This window comes from Callithrix jacchus, chromosome 12 (assembly GCF_049354715.1).
Source record: "Callithrix jacchus isolate 240 chromosome 12, calJac240_pri, whole genome shotgun sequence".
Lineage (NCBI taxonomy): Eukaryota > Metazoa > Chordata > Mammalia > Primates > Cebidae > Callithrix > Callithrix jacchus.
In genome coordinates this window covers 110173514-110194564 of record NC_133513.1, presented here as the reverse complement: position 1 = coordinate 110194564, position 21051 = coordinate 110173514, and the positions used below count along the sequence as shown (strand labels likewise).

Sequence of the window (21051 nt, the reverse complement as noted above, 5' to 3'; positions counted from 1 at the left end):
TCTCCTACAACAGCAGAAAGTCCAATGTCCCAATACCCACAACATCTCCTTTCAAGATAACTGCAATTATGCTTTGATGTCCTCACACAATAACACGGCAAGGAGAGTTTTCTTTAAATCAGTGCTGTTATTAACCTTCATGCTGTCTGCTCACCTGCACATAGACACAGCTTAGCTTCATCTTTACATACCCAACACCCCTATATAAGAAAAACTTAAAGACGGGGCATTCCTCCGTGTGTTTTCTGAGGACACTCTGCTCTAACAGAGTCATTTCTAATAAACTTGCTTCTTCTACTGTATTCTGTGACATGCCTTGAATTCCTCCCTGAATGATTTCTGGAAACTTTCTCTTGGGGTCTGGATCGAGACCCCTTTTCTGGCAACAGAATGAGCCCAAATGCCCAATAATAGGGACTGACTGAGGATTTCAATAGTTGTATGTTGTTCTATTTTAAACAATAAAACAATGCTACCATTAAAAATAATAACGGGCTTCCAGTTAAACAGGGCAGATTGAATCTATAGGTTTTTCTTCACTCCCACCTCAACATCCATTTAAATGCTAGTAAAGGAATAAAAGAAAATTCTAAACACACAGCCCACCTTCCTCCTGTCCCCATACCTTCCTAAGGACAGAAGGGGAAAGAAGAAGGGACAGTACAAGGAAGAAGCAAGCAGAGGACACTACAGAGAATGTTGGAACCTTCCACCTGCACATGGTGAGGTCAGCAATGGGCAAGAGCCATTCTGCTTCACAGCCAAGAAGGAACTGAAGGTTCAGGTGCTGTGAAAGTGGGGCTGAGAGCAGAGGCTGTCAAAACAAAGCAGGCTGAGAGGCTGTATTAAGAGCAGTGGGACTCCCAGTACTCCAGCCTTCACTCTGGCAGGAGACAGTTTCTCTAGAGAACTTAACTAGAATGGTTCAGGGACCCCAGGCAGCATGGCAACCAGGGGCAACACAAGAGGCTGAAACTGGACCTGAAAGTCTTCCTAGGAAACTGGTGGAGGGTATTATTCCAATAACAACCACCTCACCAAAAAAAAAAACCCAAAACACTCAGGGTATACACAAAAGGCTCTTTAAATTTAAGATACGACGGCACCAATTTTAAAAACTCATTAGGCAATTTAAAAGATGAAGAAGAATACATCAGTGGAAAAGCAGAAAAAGAAATTAGAAGAATAAAAGTAGGGAGTCTAACATTCAGCCAACTGGAGTAAAAGAGCAGAGAAAACAGGAGGATTTCATTGAAGTCATAATACAAAGAGTCTCCCTGGAATTGAAATGTGGGGTTTCCAAGTGAAAGGGCTGATTAAGCAAGTTTTCAGCCCAGTGGAGGAAAACGGACCCCACTGCGAATCATCACCGTGACTTTTATAAAACCTAGAGAAGTAAAGGTCCCTCAGGATCTTACTTTGGGGTGGAATGAAGTAACACTGGCCTCCCCCACAGCAACCCTGGATGCTAGAAGACAACTGAACAGTGGCCTCAACAATCCCAAGGAAAATGATTTCCAATCAAGAATTATACACCCAGGCAAAGTCAACCAAGTGTAGGATGAGGGTAAAATATTTGCAAATATGCAGGACCTCAGACACCCTCACCTGTCATGCACACACTCTCAGGAAGCTGTGGGAGGCTGTGCTCTATCATAATGAGGAAGTCGGTCAAGGGCAAGGAATACGGGCAACAGAAGAGAGGCACAGAAGATGCTGGGATAAGGGGGAAACAAAGTCCAGACCAAAGACCTCGGACGGAAGTCCACAAATGAGCAAATACACAGAAAGGTCGGGTCTGCCAACACTTGCCTGCACCTGGAGGGCTTTTCATCTTTTCCGGAAACTTTGGCAGTTATATTTGTAAACACTATATAAAGCGTTAAGAAAACGAAAAGACAAGGCAATGACTAACTCCAGGAAAATTAAATTTGCAAAAAGAAAGGAAATAAATCACAGTACCCTACACAGCTCAGTCAGCTGCGAACCATATTCACACAGTCACAATAATGTCAGTGCTGAATGCCAGTCTAATAAAAAGCTATAATGCAATTATTTGGGGAAGACAGAAGGTGAGAAAATGTGTGAGCTGGTTGTTTGATATTTTCATGTGGCATTTCACAACGGCATTAAATAATCCCCATCTACTGTATTAGGAAGCTGGTGGACAATGTCAGAAATTGGAAAACTTTTAAGATGAGGGTGTAATTAGCCAGGTGTGGTGGCACATGTCTGTAATCCCAGCTACTCAGGAGGCTGAGGCAAGAGAATCAGTTGAACCCAGGAGGTGGAGGCTGCAGTGAGCCAAGATCATGCCACTGCACTCTAGCCTGAGTGACAGAGTGAGACTTTGTTTCCAAAAAAAAAAATGCAGAGGGAATACACATATTATTTAGAGACACAAGGGTATTATCAGAAGAAAGAACCAGAAGAGTTGAAGATGATAGAATCTGAAGGGCTTTGGATATCAGGAGGCATGGGAAAAAGACAGCTGATTTTCCTTATAATTCTTCTATCTTTGATTTACAATTATGTACATGTGTAACTTTGATAAAAAATAAAACTTAATTAATTTTAAAAAGTAAATCTATATGTTCTGACATGGAAACACGGCCACAAAATTGCATGAAGGAAAAACAAGAGGTCACACAGTGATTGAAATGGCAAAATTCCACTTGGTTGGATTTTTAGGCATTTTATATATACAACAGTGTGGTAAATACAGAACCATCTAGAAAAAGACAGAACTGGGGTCCAAAGTGGCTCCCGCCAGAGGTCATGGCACTCGCGAAGGCGAGGTCATCAGTTCAAGGCTAACCTGAGCAACCTCATAAGCTCAAACTGATTGGCAAAAAAAAGAAAAAGACAGAACTGTTAACAATGAATATCACAGGGGATGGGGTGGCTGGGGGAAGATGAGCATGAAATTTAAAAATTTGTACTTCCTAAATCAGCATACTTTCGTTTTTTATAAGCATGGAATCAACCCAAATGCCCATCGATGATAGACTGGATTGGGATAATGTGGCACATATACACCATGGAATATTATGCAGCAATCAGAAATGATGAATTTGTGTCGTTTGTAGGGACATGGATGAATCTGGAGAACATCATTCTCAGCAAACTGACACAAGAACAGAAAATGAAACACCGCATATTCTCACTCATAGGCGGGTGATGAAAAATGGGAACACATGGACACAGAGAGGGGAGTACTAAATACTGGGGTCCATAGGGGGGAAAAGGGGAGGGCCAGTGGGAGGGGGAGGTGGGGAGGGATTGCCTGGGGAGAAATGCCAAATATGGGTGAAGGGGAGAAAGCAAACAAAGCACACTGCCATGTGTGTACCTATGCAACTGTATTGCATGTTCTGCACATGTACCCCAAAACCTAAAATGCAATAAAAAAAAAAAGAATTCATGCTTTTAGCAATTACTTTGTTGTTAGTCTCTTTCATGACAATTTTATGGCTATCCAATTAGTCCAGTTCAGAAATAGGGGAAGATGCTCACTGTACTTTTCCTCTCATTTCTGCCCAGATCTGATGTCTGAGTTCTGCACCCCTCAAAGATGATGGATAAACCAGAGAACAGACCCCAAGGCTGCCCTAAGCAATGGCCCCATTAAGAGTTAAACAGAAGCAATCGCTTGATCATCCCCATAAGGGTAACTCAGCAGGAATACCCTGGGGACAAACACCCTTGAATCAGAAGAGCCCATCCTGGTCCTTACCCAGCTGCCACTTTCGGGAACACATGGTCTCCATCATCCAGATGGGCAGGGCTGGCTCCAGCATGGCGATGCCCATGTTTGCAAAGCAGATGGAGCCTGTAAGGGAGGAAAGGGCTTAGTGGCTTCTGCCTCCTCTGTCATTTCTGGGCACAGTTAGACTCCATGCACCTGCAGCTCAGATAACCGGAACTTCTACTTCCATTAAGTAAAGGATAAATAGCATAACAAGGGGACAGCAAAGGCTGTTTATCATCATCATCATCATCATCACTGTCGTCATCGTCTTCCTTATTTTAAACAACTAGAATCCCAGAGACAAAGTTTGGACTGGAGGCAGCCCTAGAGATCCTTTGGTTTAACCCAATTATGGTTTTATCAATGAAGACGGGAAGCCCAATTTATGAATGAAGTAGCTTGCTTGGGGCCACGCAACAGCCAGGCCACTTCCGGACCATACACAGTCTCAGGGCAACTTTAGGATCTCACATCTGTGTGTTACTGTGCAATAAACACGGGCATTTCTAATAATACCCTGAAATGCCAGAAAATTCAAGCAGGATCATGGTACATTCAGTACAGGCATGCCGTGGGGGGATGTTTTAAAAATCAGTTGTGCATATCGGGCATCTATGCAAATATCCACTCTGTTAACCAGAACCCTTTGTAAATATAGAACTATCTGGAAAAAGACCCATGGGACTGTTCTCTATCATTCTGGGAACTTCCTGTGTTGTGCCTCTTGGGACCTCTAATTTACTACAACAAATTAAAAGAATATTGTACAACGGTGATGAAAGTGCACACATAAGGAAGAAAGATCTGTTCATTCTACGTGACATTTAAAGGCAGAGCATGTTGATGGCAGGACTCCCCTCACCCACTTGGCTCCCAACTCCCTTCTGCAGTCAAGGCTGCCTGGAAGTGTGGATGACAGTCTGGCAGTGCTGGGTAGCATCTTTGTGTCTCCTGTGAGCAGAGACTAGAAAGCGAGTTTCCAGGGAAGCCCAAGACAGGACAGGCCCAGGCTGCACAGCCCTGTCCAGACATGCCCAAGGCTCAGGGAGTCACATTTCTAGAGCTTCCATCCCTCATAATACCTCCTTGTCCCCACCTCAAATGCCAGGGTTCCAGAGGCATCTCAGCTCTGGGATGCCCCCTACATCTTGCAGAATTCCCACTGCATGAGAAGTCACCATGCCAGCTCCATATCTCTTTGGCCAACAAGCATGATAGACAGGGTCTTGGCCAGGCTTAGGTACCTGCTAACCTAACCAAATCCAGCAGCAGAAGGGTTAAACAAAACCAGCCTGGGGGTTGACAAAGGCTGAATCTAACTACTGGTGCCCAGTTATCCCAGGCACCCTCCAGCCTACCTGTGTTAGGGAGCTCTGCTTAGACACATCTAACCCTAACTGGATCCAGTGCTACAGTGCAGGCTGCCCCAGAGACCAGCACATCAGCACACTGCCAGACTTCTCCTGGCCTGAACCCAAGGGCCTGTTTACCTCAGTACTCAGGCCTAGCAGCACCTACACGAGGCTGGTGCCTGGTTAGGCAGCCAAGGACCTGGCAGGGCAGGCAACCTTCTGCCACTGGGACAGTCTTGGGGCATCTTGGACATCCAGTCCCTTGGATAGATGCAGACCATTATCCTTCCCAAGAGTCATAAAACCCCAGCGCTTTCTTTTAACCCCTCTAGGCCAAGAACCCAAAAGCATGCCTTTTAGCCAAGGGGTGTTTGAGTGGCCTCCCTGCTGCTCAGCAGGGATGCTCTCTGTAAGAAGGGAGCCCCTGTGGGGCTCTGCTGTCACTTTCTATTCATACATGCCAAGGTGAGTCAGACTGCCCCACGTGAGACCCTTGCCATGAGGCCGAGGACTCCTTCCGGAAAAGTTCAAGGCCAAATAATCATGGCCTTTGATGCAAACACAGTGAGCAAGCTTGGCTCCAAACAAACCTCTGCAGCCTGGAATCCCTGGGACCCAGGCAGCTCTGCAGAGCCCAGCATGTGCCATCTCGATTTTCCCCAACTGAGAAACAAAAGGGGCCTTGGCTGAGTGTCAGAAAGCAAGAGTGGAAGAAAACCATTTCCTTTGACTTGTAGCCTCTTGGCTGCTAGAAAATTCAATCAGCCCTGGCCATCCACCCCTGCCTCCAGCCTGCAGCCATCACCTTGAATTCGCCTGATGGAAAAGACCTCCAGAGCCCTACCTGCAGCAATGAGGATGTACGGGTCCTTCAGCAGCGTGGTTAGGGGTGTCCCCTTCTGACTCTGTCAAGGAAAACACGGGTCAGAAGCATCCCCATGCACCCTCCCCTGGGGCTCTCATTCCTGGCTGCTTACCTCTGGCTGCACCCGGGACGGCTGGAGCACAAAGAGCTGAATAGCTAAAAAATAAAAGTTAAAAAAGCAAGCTCTTCTTCAGAAAGCAGGTGTGGCCCAAGCACGTATTGGCACCGATGCCAGGGTCACAGCAAGGTGCCCACATGGACTCACTCACCTCCATCCAAGAGCACCAAGGCAGCCAGCACCAGGAATGGAGCTGTCTTCCCCACAAACTCGTAGAGCACACTCCCGAAGGGGGGGCCCACTGCAGGGAGAGAAAGAGGGGGCGTCACCCCTGGGACACATGCCCTTTCCCCATACTAGAACCATCAATTTGACTCTTGTGTTTCTCTCTCTACTTTGTTCCAGTAAAGATTTGGGGTGGTTGCCCTATTGTTCTACTCAGTTAAGAGTTCAGTTGCCTTGGCAACTTCCTCCAAGTGGCTTTTCACCTAAGAAATGGGCAGGAGTCTACAAAGGTCACCCTGAAAGCAAAAGCCCAAGAGAAACGAGATCCAGACCCGGGGCTGTGTGGCTTCTGCTGCACAGGAAAATGTGTAAACGGGGACTTCGCTCCTTGTACACCAGCACGGGCAAGGCTGCAGGCTCCCGGAAGCAGGCCGGGAATTCGAGAGAGGAAGGGAAAGGGTCTGAATCCCTCTCAGGGTAGATGTTTGTCCCCTGGTCTGGGAAGTCAGCCAGGGCAGGTGGGGGAGGCAGACACAGAAGGCAAGACTCCCCCATCACAGCTCAATGAATGTTCCCAAGGAAAGGGTCAGGCAGACCATCCTGTTCAACATTTGGTTTTCCACCTGGGCCCAGGGAGGTTTGGAGCAGAGGCAGGGGAGATCCTGATCCCTTCCACCCCCAGCTCAGAGCTCTTCCAACCATTTTTCAGTCTCCATGAAAGCAGGAAAGGAGAAAATAAAAAAGGGATTTCTCAATCAGTGCAAACTTCGCCAGGGTCACTGGGTGAGGATTGCCACTGTCCAGCACCAGGCAGTTCTCTCCTGCCAGCTCACCTACACAAAGGCCTTACCCACCTAAGACCCCCATGGCCAGGCCTCCCAAGGCGATTCCCATGGCGTTGCCTCTCTCTTCATCATCTGTGTAGACACTGGCAAGCATGCCCATCCCTGCACAAGGAAAGAAATAGTCAACAGGCCAGCTTCAGGGAACAGCAAAAGAATAATGCATGACTCGCCTTCCCTCTCCAGCCAGCCTTGTGATCATCCCAAACCTGTCAGGTTAACTAAAATGTAAGTCCAAGCAGAACTTACAAGGAAAGCAGGCACCTTCTCCAGGAATCCCCAGCACCCCAACCACCACCAATACCTGGATTCCCTGAATGAGTCCAGCTCACTCTGCAAGGGGCCCCTTGACGAACACACTCAGGCATTCCACACCTACCGGCCACAGAGGAGCAGGATGAGCCGATCCCCTGCAGCGACCTGGCGATCAGCAGGAGGGCATAGCTACTGGAGAAGGCAAACACTGCAGAGAGAGGTCCAAGACCGCACATCAGCGCTGCTGGGAAGCAACCATCCCAAACAGAGACATTTCGGAAGCCCTCCCTCAACCTGAGAGAGAATTTCCGGGTCAGCCACCTTGTGCTTTTGTTCTGTGAAAACCTCTATCAATTCCTGTCTGCAATTGTTGGCAATACACAAACCTCCCAGGTTGGAGTCTTTTTTTGTGAGACAGAGTCTTTCTCTGTCGCCTAGGCTGGAGTGCAGTGGTGTGATCTCGGCTCACTGCAACCTCTGTCTTTGGGTTCAAGTGATTCTCATGCCTCCACCACCCCAGAAGCTGGGACTACAGGTGCCTGCCACCACACCTGACTAATTTTTGTATTTTTAGTAGAGATGGGGTTTCACCATGTTGGTGGGCTAATCTCAAACTCCCAACCTCAAGTGATCTGCCCACTTTGACCTCCCAAGTTGCTAGGATTACAGGCGTGAGCCATCATGCCTGGCCCCCAGGTTGTATTCTTAATTCCTGGCTCATGGGTATCCACGCCCACCCTGATGAGACCCACATTGAGAAGGCAGGCATCAGATACTTACTAATTGTTGAGACAAACATGATGCAGAATCCTGCAAATATAGGAATTGGATAGCCAATTCTGCAAAACACAACATGAGACAAATCTGGTGACTGCATGCTATTTTTTTAAGGCTTTATATCGATTTTCTCCTGGCTACCCTTTGGGATCAGGCAGATAAGCATTTGGAGGACTTTTCTGAGAATTCATATACTCGGTGCTTCCTATGTGACCTTTTTGTGTTTGACTGTCTTGGAACGTGAATACATTTAAGGACTGCCACTGTGAACAGAAATTTCTCTGGAATAAATGTTAGCACAATATTGACAAGTAACCCAGAACACATCTAAAATACACAGCCCCTGTTTCCAACCTTTTTTAAAAATGATTCCTTTAATTATAGTCTTTGCTAAAGCTCTCCCAAAGGAGCCACAATGATTCGGGTAAAAGACCATCAGGTGATTCAACTGGCAGACTGCACTATGTCTAAGAGCATTAGGAAGCAAGCTGTTAAGATCTGCCTTCCTGCTGACCCCATGAGGCCAACCTAGAAAGACAAAGTCTCATTTTCTGTGCAAACTCAAAACCCAAATTGCTCCACGAGACCACTGCTCACCTAGGGCTCTGGTGCCAGGTCACCAGGGCTGGGGAAAAGACCCTGGCATTCCCCTATGCCATATCTGGCTGGACACTTGGCCCTGCCACTTAATCCAGGGAGGTCTCCTCTCAGCCCTATGGAGAGACCACCACCCACCACAGGACTGGAGTAGGGGAAGAGATGTGGATGTTGAACTGTTAACCAGAGTGCCTACAGCATAGAAGGTGCCTAAGAAATGTTACCTCCCCCTTCATTCTCTTCCTTATTCTCCATTTCTGCTAGATCAAGCAGACAGCTGGGTCCCGGCTCTGCGGGTGGGGCGTGAGGATACAGGCAGCTTCCCAGCCCCTCTTCCTTAAGAGGGAGCCAACACTGGCTGAGCTCTTGCCCAGTTGCAGGTTTGCTCTAACCCAGAAGAGCCTGAAACATCTTTAAGTCTCTTCTTTCTCTAGCTCTGGACCCTCAGGAACCCAGAGAGGAATCAAATGAATCTGGGAAGGCAGAAGGGCCAAGCTCCAGGAACAACCTGGAAGGGCTCTTCTCTTCCAGGATTCAATCAAAAAATTGCAATCAGCCAGGCATAATGGCTCATGCCTGTAATCCTCTAGCACTTTGGGAGGCCGAGGCAGGCAGATCACCTGAGCTCAGGAGTTCAAGACATGGCAAAACCCTGTCTCTACTGAAAAGAAACAACTACCAAAAAAATGAGCTGGGTGGGCTAGTATACACCTATAATCCCAACTCTACCTGGGAAGCTGAGGCACAAGAATTACTTGAACCTGGGAGGTGGAAGTAGCAGTGAGCTGAGATTGAGCCACTGCACTCTAGCTTGGGTGACAGTCTCAAAAAAAAAATTCATAACCGTAGCATTTTCATTTAAAGTTTACACTCAGTTCTCCAAGCATTTACACCCACCAGCTCATGATTTGATAAGGACTCTATTTGACCTCCCTATGCTATAGATGAGGAAACTGGGGCATGATATCTATCATTACTTGTCAAATGTCATCAGACTAATTTCACTTGGGCCATTCCCTCCAGCCTAGGACTTTTTCTTGTAAACTTTACCACCTCCTCCCGTACCCAAACAGTATATGAAGCTTTAAATAGAATCTTCCCCAAAGTTCTCTTGACCATAGTCACATATATTTTTTAGCTGCTTCATCTGTATCCAGAAACCAAATATCAAAAATACAAAGAGTAATTCACAAGCATGACAGATTACCAGGCACTCAGTCCCCTCCCACAAACCATGCACAGCTTCTCCTTACTGTGAACTGAAGTGAGCTTGTAATTCACAAAGTGGGGCTCCAAGCAAATAGGTAAATCAAGGAAGATACCAGGATTCTGACCTGCAGTTCAGATGGCCATCAGGTGGTAGCTTCTCCTGTCTCAGTGTGCCCAGAGATCTGTGCCCATTATTCATGTGGACAAGAGAAACCCCACATCAGGGGCTCACACGGCACTGCAGGATACTGAATCAGGAAATGTCCAGGAGGCTCAGACAGAACTCCCAGGCAGTTTCTTTTCAGCAACGACAGTTTGTCCCATGAAAGAACGGGCATGTGGCAATCTTCCTGGCTGTCCTGGAATAAACACAGGCCTCTCTCTCTCTTCAATATGTGTTTGGAAAATGTAGTAGTTGAAGTGCCAATACACGTCAAAACTGTTGGAATTATGGGCTTCACACTTCTGTCACTAGTTCTTGATTTTGGCTATTTATCAGGCTCTAAAATGGAAACTTTCGGGTTGCAGGGACATCCCTGAAGCCAAATAAGACATCCGTGGCCCCTTCCCAGACTGCAGGCAGAAGCACCGGGTGGTTTCAGGACAAAACTCAATAAAATGTGACAACTCATTTGTGGCCCCAGACCATCAGCCAGACTGTGCCCACTGTGCAGTCCAGCCAGTAATCCAGGTAACCCATCAGGGCACAGCTGGGGTGGGCTGGAAGCCACTGAGGTCCCTTCCTACCTGAAGACTCAGATATTCCCATGACTGTAAGCAGGGAACCAGCATGCTGGGTGGCCTGAGGTTCCAAGGGAGGGTAGCTGGTTATATCCATTTTTCAGATGGTCAACACCAAGGCTCTGGGAGGTGAATTACTTGCCCCTATTCCAAGGCTACAGGCATACCTTGAGTGTGTCAACATGTACTAGGCCCTCCTGATGTGCACCTGAGTGGGGACACTGCTCACAGGAGCATGTGGGATGGAAGGTGTGCAGTTTCATTGAAAACCCAGAGGGTTGTTTTCACCATCTGAGGTGCTGTGATTTCTTTAGAGGCACTGCAGCTACTGGTTTTCATTTTAATTTTCTTTGGAATTTTAACAAAGCATGTATGGAGTAAAGGAATAGCAAAGCTAGAAGGAAACAAAGGCTAGCCAGTCCAAATCTTCACCTTAGATGAGAAAGCTAAGGTTCAGAGACGGAGTGGCTTAGCCCATGGCTGCAGAGCAAGCCAATGGCTTCGGATACAACCAGGCTCATGTTGCCACCTTCTAGGCACCGGATACACCTGTGCCTGAACTTTCAACAGAAGCCAAACCACTGCAGGGGCTGCCTGGTGGTAAGCGCTGGGCATCATTCTTCCCCAGATCTCAGCCTCAAGGTAAAGAAGACACCCTGGGAAGCTCCTGGGTCTCCACCCTCAAACTCTTCTGGTCCCTTAAGAGCCTGCCATAGAAGGAGAGTCATCCAGTGCCCCTAGTCATCGAGTGGTAGGCAGAAGGACCATACCCTTTCTCCTTCCCCACGGTATCTCCTAAACAGACAGAAAATCAACCGACATTAGTCACAATCTGTGTCTGAGTTGAACCCCTTGTCTCAATTCAGTGCCATCTCAAAGCACTGCTAAGCAGAGCTAGATCCGATTCTGCAAACCTTCAGCCAAATGTCCCATTATCATCCCTATGAGTCATCTTGGCCCAAGGTCATCCTCTACAGAGCATCACGAAGCAGTTAATCCAATTTGAGTAAGACTAAAAGTCATATATTGAATGCCTAGAAAAACACGTAAAACAATAAAAGTTATGTTAATTATAGATAGTTAGATAGTCAGTGGAGAAACCACATCTGTCCCTAAATGGTCAATGAGGACAATACTTCTCTAGCGTTAATAATTAGCTTATTCTTGCCATAGAGACTAATGCAAGCTCTATTCTCAGGATTGCTAAGACCACAGTTGCCTCTACCATGGTAAATGACAAAAAGGACACAGATTACAGAGCCCTGAAGGGTGAAACTATCACCAGATGAGAGGAGAAGCAACGGCTCCCCTGCGGTGATCCCTACACGCTCCTAAAAGGCGTGAAGTGAATGTCAGCAAATGGAATGATGTTTTAAATTTGCCCGGATACAGCAGGAAGTTTGTCAATCATTTAGTAAATAAAACAAAATTCTTATATCTCGCTTGTCAAAATTCTTAGGTCCTGCTTGTCTATTTCAGCTATCAGGGAGTTCGGGGGGCACGGACTTCTCCTTTTCCCGGATGTGGGCCCTGTTCTCTGACACACAGCTCAATGGAGCCTTTGCTTCCCCTAGGAATGCTCTAATTCCACGGCCAGTTTCTTCTGATTTCAGAAGTGACGACTCGCTAAACCCTCCATCCCATCCTAACCACATCCAGGATGGGAGATCCTTCTCAGAACAGCTGGTTACTCTGTCCATGGAGAAGCTGAAAAGGTCACTGCTTATTCCCACAAAGCCCACTTCAGACCCACTGGCTGAAACTAGCAAAAAAAAAAAAAATAAGATAAAATAAAACCACAGTAGACTTCATAGAGATTTCAGGCGTTGTGGTGTCCTCTGTGTCATTCAGATGTTAGCTAAGATTTCCAAGGAAAAAGAACTGCTTTCAAATATACGAAGTAACTATGGAAATAAATTAAGCCACTGACGCTGGCTTGATAAAAAGCAGATCACCGAGACAATGACAAGCTAAGGAGGAAGCCAAGGGAAACGGTCCCCAGCAATGAAGTTAACTCTTTCCCAAGCCAGTCTTGTGGAGTATCTTTTGGTTCTGAAGATGCAACTATTATTTAAACCTTATGCAAAGCAAGACCACAATGCCACATCTTTGCCCAGTTGAGGGAAGAGAGAAATGTAAAGGTGTTGTCCCCTTGTTCGTTTTCCGGGAACATTCCTCTTATGTACATATTTATCTAAAATTTGCTTCTTAGATCAAATGATGATGAGGCATCGCTAGTATAATTTCTGCTCCCACCTGCACACAACTGCAATCATGAAATGAATAGTTCAGCCGGAATTATAAAATAAGAGGCAAGAGGTTCCCATGTGGAAACTGGAAATCAGGTCAACCCATCATCTTCAGGCTTTGTTGGAAAGTGTGCTATTGGACAGGTGATCACTACACACACCCAAATCAAAGATCTTTTGCCACCTATCTGGTCATACATTTTCAGTAGAAATATAGTATCTGAATAATAAATAAAACATGAAAAACATGTATCCTATTAGCAGCTAAATGAACCCCAAAATTGTTACTTTGCATTTTCAGGGTTTGCTGTGAAAACTTATGGAATATTTTTAAAAAAAACAGGGCTGGGCATGGTGGCTCATGCCTGTAATCCCAACACTTTGGGAGGCTGAGGAAGGAGGATCACTTGAGGTCAGGAGTTCGAGATTAGCCTGGCCAAATGGTGAAACCTCATCTCTCCTAAAATACAAAAAAAAAAAAAAAAAATTAGCCAGACATAGTTTGCCTGTAGTCTTAGCTACTTGGGAGGCTATGGCAGGAGAATTGCTTGAACCTGGGAGGCGGAGATTGCAGTAAGCAGAGATTGTACCGCTGCACTCCAACCTGGGCAACAAAGTGAGACCCTGTCTCAATACACAGCCTACACAGACAGGTGGCCTACCTTTTGTGTCTTCTACCCACAAAAGCCACTCACATGGCACCATCATGACCATGAATACAGGAGTTCAGGTATGGTGTGGTGCGCTGTAGAATGTCTCGATTCAGCATGGGTCCCACTTCAGTTAAAACAAGCAGCTTTGGAAAAGAATGGCTCTGGCTACAGGCAGCTTTCCCCACACATCTTTACGGATGCATGAAGCTGGACCAGTCCACATCAGGGACTGGAAAAAGACTGAGTATTTCTGGGACCAGGGAGGGTCCATGTCCACAGGAATCAAACTGATCTAAACTCTCTGCTCATTGATTAAAAACAGCAATAGCAACTCACTGGGTCTATAGCAGTTCTGCCTGGTACAACCAGGAAGAGCCCAAGTCAGCACAAGGAAGACAGATTTTGAGCCGCATTCTTTATTTCTAGTAGCTAAAAGTATAGGCTGTATAATTAATTGTAAACAGGTGGGAAGAACAGGAAGCGGGGAAGAACAGAATTTGAAACAGGACAGTCGGGACATGTGGGTACAGTCCTGCCACTGTTGTGATAAATGCTTTCTCCTCCTGAACTGCAAACTCCTTTGCCTATAAAACGCGAGGACTGGTCCAAAAGCTTTCGAGAAAAGTCTCTGCAAGCTCTTATGCTCCATATTTTATTTTTAACTATTCTTTAATCAGAATCATATTAACCAATTTTAAAAAGACTTTAAACACATTTGTTTACAACACTGAAGATGTGAGTCATACATCTCACTCATGGAGGATGTGATTGGCACAATTTACATCAAAAGACTGCAATGGCTCACAAGTTAACCCTTTCAAGACTATTAAAGGCAAATGGAATGCATTTGTCCCTTCTCTGCTTTCATCTGAACTGTGGTGGGAAGCAGAATCTTGGAGTGCCCAGAAGAGCTGCCCAGTCCCCAAATTCATATCTACCGGTGTTGGAAATTATGAGACAAATCACAAATCAGGACCACAATATGAAAATCTTTGCTCGCTGGACACGGTGGCTCACTCCTGTAATCCCAGAACTTTGGGAGGCCAAGGTGGGCAAATCACCTGAGGTCAGGAGTTCAACACCAGCCCGGCCAACATGGTGAAACCTCGTCTCTACCAAAAAATAAAAAAATTAGCTAGGCATAGAGGTGCATGCCTGTAATCCCAGCTACTCAGGAGGCTGAGACATAAGAATTGCTTGCACCTGGGAGGTGGAGGTTGCAGTGAGCCAAGATTTGCACTCTAGCCTGGGTGACAGAGCAAGACTCTGTCTCAAAAAAAAAAAAAAGAAAAAAAATTGTTTGCCTTTCCATATTATCAACCAGCATTGGAAAATAATTTTTAAATTTGCTAGGTAGCTGGGCAAAACAGTTGGGGATTACAATTTTGTTCTAGATAATTTCCAGAGTAGATTACTCACCGTGAGAATAGACTAAATTTCACAAGTCACAAACTGGAAGATAATTATTTGAAGTCCCAAACATGAGCCTGGTGTGGCTACAACCTCAAAGCCTTTGGAGTATTTAAGAGGGGAAAGGGCTCACTGGTTTTAAACAAGCTTCTTCCCATGACATCAGCAAAGCATTAACAGTAAGAATGGGATTTTTTTAAAAAAGATTTTCGGGCCGGGCACGGTGGCTCAAGCCTGTAATCCCAGCACTTTGGGAGGCCGAAGCGGGTGGATCACGAGGTCAAGAGATCGAGACCATCCTGGTCAACATGGTGAAACCCTGTCTCTACTAAAAATACAAAAATTAGCAGGGCACGGTGGCGCGTGCCTGTAATCCCAGCTTCTCAGGAAGCTGAGGCAGGAGAATTGCCTGAACCCAGGAGGTGGAGGTTGCTGTGAGCCGAGATCGCGCCATTGCACTCCAGCCTGGGTAAGGAGCGAAACTCCGTCTCAAAAAAAAAAAATAAAGCTTTTCATTTGCCATTTGCGTTTGGAAGATTGGAGCACTCACATCATTTTAGCTGAATTTCTAAGTATTACACTGCACTGCTAGTAACGTTCCACCCAGCAATTGGCAAGGCATTATTACGATAACGTCCTCAATTTTCACATACAGTATTTGAGCTGTTTGCTTTCTCAGAATACAAAATCCTGAGCTATTTTCTGTAATTATCCCAGATGCATTTTAAGAAGCATTCTCAGTATTGAAAAAGAGAAAGAAAACAATCCCGCAACGACCAAGGTTTGTTTGGTTTTTCTCTTGACAGCAGAGGAGCCACTGAATGTCACCTTCTCAATGGCTCCATCCTCAGCCTTTTGCTGGGGTCAGTCATTTGCTTAGCCTATTTTAGGTAGCAACCTTAGAATATTGCTCTGCACAGACTAGAGGGCTGGGCATGGCTTGAGATGGTTAAAATCCATTCAATGGCATTCTTGCATCCAGAAAATCAAACTGCAGATGTGAGAATGTGCTCCTGACCCACTCAAGCTCCATGTGTCCAAGGGCAGCTTGTGCTGGGGGAAGGCCAGATCTGCCGTCCCCTCCCTGAGCCCCAGCTGCTGCCACCTTGAAGTGCTTCATAAATATTTGAATGTGGGGCCCACATTTTCGTTTTTCACTGAGCCCCACAAATTATGTAGCCAGTCTTGCTCCCCACTCCCCATGCCAAAGGCGGGAAAAATGCAAAGATCTCCCTGCTCCCTGCCCACTTACCCCGCTTGAAACTGTGCTTGACTCACTCATTCTCTTTGGCTCTAGAATCTCTGATGGCTTCCTGCTGCCCCCCAACAGAACCCCAATCCCTTCTCAGCCCAGCATCTGGGGCCTCCAATAGCCTAGCCCAGCCCTGGTCTCCCCCTGCCTCCTTAGTTCACCCCTTTCCCTGCCACTACCTCTTTTCCATCTCTAGCCCAGTCTTGTTCCTGCTTCCGGGCCTGGTCTGCAGGTAGGACTGTGGGCTCGCCCCTTCCCACCATTTCTGGTGTTTAACAATATGTACGCCTCACACGTATAATTTCAACCTAGGTAGCTACACTGTGCACTTGGCAGCCCACCACCAACTCACTACCAGCTCCCACTCCTTGCACCGACACCTTGGGGGCCTGGCTCCTCCTCTCAGCTACAAGGCTCTTCTCCTGAGCTTTGAGCACCCACGGACCAGGCAGAACTGGGCCACCTCAGCTATAGAAGAACAAATACTTCAACAGTGGAGAAGGAAACAGTTATTCCAAACAATGTAGGTTCAGAAAAATCTAGAACAGCCTGATTTATCTAAAGCTAGTTTGGGCAGCTTGGATTATCCAGACAATAGCCTCAGTTCTCTTTCTTTCACGTACGTGGACAAGACCATGTAACCAGCAGAAGGGAAGGACACAGCCTGTGATCTTGGCATCAGCTCAGAGCTTCCGACCTTTTCTCACACTCCCTACCTGGCATCACGAGAGTCTTTAGCATGCCAGCTCTAAAAGAAGACACCTTGGCTCTCTATAAGGAAGTGCATGCCCTGAGATAGAAGACAAGAGGAGGCCACATGGCACATAAAATGAAATGACGGCCATGGCGGCTGCAGAGGTCCTGCTGCCCAGGGCGATTCTGACAAATGCACTTATGAAACCTGGCATTTAGACAGGCCAAAGTCCTCCCACTTGGTGGGAGAGGTCCTCTTTATTCCGTCTTCCTTAATATTTTGTTACTTGTTGAGCAACAGAAGGGAGAATAGAAAGGTGGAACAAATAGGAACTCATGGTTATCTGGAACAGAGACATAGGGGAAAGAGACTGGGTTTTCTCCAGCTCACCCACCATGGATTGTCCAGACTCTCACCCATGAATAAGAAGCAGAATTCCAGGGAGAACGTAAGCTAGGACTGATAGAAATATCAAACTCTTTGACTAAAGTAATCTGCCCTACCTGTTGGTCAGCAGTCCTATGAAAGGGTTGGTAAGGAGCTGGACAGTGGCTTTCGAGGCAAACAACAGACCAACTTGCACGTTTTCATTCAGGAGGTCTTTGTCTTCGCTGGGACAGTCGGAAGGGACAGCAGACCTGTTGGCCACCATGTGCTGTGTAGTGGTCTGATGCAGCTGCCCCTCCTGCAGGTCTCTGGTAGCGTTCCTGGTGACCATGGTAGAGTTGTCATAATAGGAGAAGATGCTCTCGAAGCTGTCGGAGTTGGAGGCTGTGAGCACTGGCCTGGCCGTCTGGATCTCTGTAGCATTCTTCTCATGCTTAATGCTGTACAGATAACTTGGGATGATAGGGACTGGGGATAAGAGCAGAATGGCAAGGTGGTGATCACACTGAAACCCTCTCTAAGAAAAAAGTCAGCAAAAAACTGTGGTTGTGTCAGCTAGGTGTGGTGGCTCACACCTATAATCCCAGCACTTTGGGAGGCTGAGGCAGGCAGGTGGCCTGAGGTCAGGAATTCGAGACCAGCCTGGCCAACATGGCTCATGTTTGGGACTTCAAAAAATTATCTTCCATTTTGTGACTTGTGAAATGTAGTGTATTCTCACGGTGAGTAATCTACTTTGGAAATTTTCTAGAGCAAAATTGTAATCCCCAACTGTTTTGCCCAGCTACCTAGCAAATTTAAAAATTATTTTCCAATGCTGGCTGATAATATGGAAAGGCAAACAATTTTTTTTTCTTGTTTTTTTTTGAGACAGAGTCTTGCTCTGTCACCCAGGCTAGAGTGCAAATCTTGGCTCACTGCATAGTTTCTACTAAAAATACAAACAAAAATTAGCTGGGTGTGGTGGCGCACACCTGTAATCCCAGCTACTCAGGAGGCTGAGGCAGGATGATCACTTGAACCTGGAAGGTGGAGGTTGCAGTGAGCCAAGACTGGGCCACTGCACTCCAGCCTGGGCAACAGAGTGAGACTCTGCCTCAAAAAACAACAACAAAACCATGGTTCAAATGCCAGAAGAGATCCAGAGAGGTGGCAGGTCTACCCCAGGAACAGGAGCCCCGTACCAGAGGCCTATGACACTGGAGCAAGTTCACTTTGCTTAGCTCACTAGAAAGAACCAAGCCTCCAACAGCCCCAAGAACTGTCTACTCTCAAAGGCAGCGGCTGTGCTGAACTGATTGGTCCCAGAGATTCTGTCTGTTGTGGGTTTCTTCCACATTGTTCCTTCAAGGAATATTTCAGAAAAGCAAAATTCAGTCTGACGTCAAGACAGTGCTAACCTGGAGTCAACCGGTACTTCTAAGAAAGAGAGGCTCAAAAGATCTTCAAAATGGAATGAATCAAGGAAACAGAAAACTGCATTTCATGATTTGTCTTTGAAAAAAATTAACCTGCAGGAAGGAATAACTTGGAAATTCTACAGCAGGCCCATTTCATCCTTCCATTATGTTGAGTGGGACTCTGCAATTTTTCTTACAACTTGGAAGATTTAAGAATTCCTAAGATTTTCATAAGGAAAAAGCAAAACTGTGAAACAGGCCAGGCATGGTGGCTCACGCCTGTGATCCCAGCACTTTGGGAGGTCAAGGCGGCTAGATCACCTGAGATCAGGAGTTCAAGACCAGCCTGGCCAATGTGGCAAAATGCCATCTCTACTAAAAATACAAAAATTAGCTAGCTTTGATGGCACAGTTCTGTAACCCAGCTGCTCTGGAGGCTAAGGCAGGAGAATCACTTGAACCCAGCAGGCGGAGATTGCAGTGAGCTGAGATTGCACCACTGCACTCCAGCCTGAGCAATAGAGTGAGACTCCATTTCAAAAAACTAACAAAAAAGCAACAAGAAAAAATACAAGTTAAATTGTGAAACATAATTGAAGTTGTGAACACATGTGTCCAATGGAGCATTCCAGCCGAGGCAGAGCTAATGCTCTTGGTACTGAAAAGGGATGAGCTCCACAGCTCTGGCAACTCCTTGAGATGAAACCTATCAGATGCTCTGAAAACTGCAGTGAGAAACCCTGCAAACAGAGAGAAAGGACACAGCTTCCACCACTTACAGTCTAAATGAATCATGATTTTTTAAAATTCATTAAAACCTGGACTTTTTTTTTTTTAAGGAAAGGCATGCCAAATATTTATCTTTAATGGGCCTAATTAAGAGACCTGGATTTCAATTATTTAATTTTTCAAAATTCCATTATAGGAAAAAGAATAAAATCAACATTGTTCAAACTGTTCTTGCAATGGGTGCTGAAATATTTCCATCTCGAATCATTCACTCATACAATATATCTTAATATCTTTAGACTTGCTCTTTTAGATACTACACGAAATTATTAACCTGCCTTTTCGAGCAGCAAGCATATTGATTATTCTAACAGGTAATTTTGAACTCGAGGAATTTCTCTTCTGGAACAGAAATCTTTTTCATTGCAGTGAAAGCAGGCAAGAGGAAGCGGGAAGTTATCAGGGGGAAACATAAGTTCTGGTTCTTATCGGATGTCACAATTTTTGACCGACCGTCAGGAAAGCGAAGCCACGAATGCGGCTCCTCCTAGCCCCAGGGCGGCAGTCTGGAGGCGATGTCTTTTTTTTTTTTTTTTTTTTTTTTTTGCAAAAAGCGAGTTCTTTAACTTTCCCACGCCTTGGTGGAGCTCCAGGACACGCTGGGGTAAATGGAGCACCGGGGAAGGGGCGCTGGGGCAGGGGTGCCCGGTCCGCACGTACCCACAACGGTGAGCAGCATGTTGTCCAGCAGCAGCGCCAGGAACACGATGAACAGGATGAGCTTCCGTGAGCGGCGGCTCTCCTGCAGCCAGCGGACCAGCGCCAGCTCGCTCAGGGCCATGGCTCCGGGGCTCGGCTGCAGGCGTGGCGCTTGGTGAGGACCCCAGGCCGCTAGGGACCCCCATTCTCCCACCCCCCAGGCCGCGGAAGGACAGGTCAGGGAGCCGAGTGCACCGGCAACCGGGGACACCCCCAGGAGTCCCAGCCTCGGCTCACCTGCCCCGAGCGCGTCCCCACGAGCGCCTGCACTCACTGGAAAGAGCGCCCTCGAGCGCCGTCGGGGACCCACCTGGGAACCCCAGGACGCTGCCCTGATCCCTGCCACCCCCAGCTGTGCCACCTCCCCGACTGCGTGCTCAGCCAGTGCATCTTGCGCCCTGCGCCCCAGTTGCCCTGGGGTCCCCGCAGCCCTGCGCACGGCGCTCTGGGGACCTCCCTGCCTCCCTTGGCCCTGCTCCTTTCTGTCACCGCACCCTGTGAGCAGGGAGCCGGGGGCCGCGTTACCTCGGTGTCGCCTTCGTTGCCTGTCCAGGTCCTCCACACCGACGCCACTGCCCGCACCGCAGTGGGCTCCGTCAGTCCAGGCAGCTCCCAGTCACAGTCTCCGCCCCAGCGCCCCGCCCCGCAGCTCAGTTTACCCCATCCGACTCTGACGTCATACCTGGAGGGAGCGGGGGTGGGGGGTTGGGGCGCCCCAGCCTCCTCCCGCCTGCATCGTCGCTGCACAGGAGGGGCCGCTGCCTCCCTGTCCCTACCTCACCTTGGCCACGGCCGCTCATCTTCCCTGGCCCCTGACCATGGCTGAGCGCCTTGGGGACCCGAGCC

At 47.2% G+C, this 21051-nt stretch overlaps 1 protein-coding gene across 1 annotated transcript in view; it reads right to left on the bottom strand.

The window, feature by feature from the left end:
• Window positions 1–20779, bottom strand: part of SLC18A2 (solute carrier family 18 member A2) — a 39908-nt gene extending 19129 nt beyond the window's left edge. Inside the window, exons 1-10 of the mRNA XM_002807467.7 lie at window positions 20731–20779; window positions 20167–20302; window positions 17434–17785; window positions 8129–8187; window positions 7473–7556; window positions 7106–7198; window positions 6238–6327; window positions 6081–6124; window positions 5948–6008; window positions 3737–3832 (exon numbers count right to left, since the gene is read on the bottom strand). Of these exons, the coding sequence (XP_002807513.5) occupies window positions 3737–3832; window positions 5948–6008; window positions 6081–6124; window positions 6238–6327; window positions 7106–7198; window positions 7473–7556; window positions 8129–8187; window positions 17434–17785; window positions 20167–20287 (1000 nt within the window). The 5' untranslated portion in view covers window positions 20288–20302; window positions 20731–20779. The remainder of the gene's footprint in view (window positions 1–3736; window positions 3833–5947; window positions 6009–6080; window positions 6125–6237; window positions 6328–7105; window positions 7199–7472; window positions 7557–8128; window positions 8188–17433; window positions 17786–20166; window positions 20303–20730) is intronic.
• Between the last annotated feature and the right edge of the window lie 272 nt (window positions 20780–21051).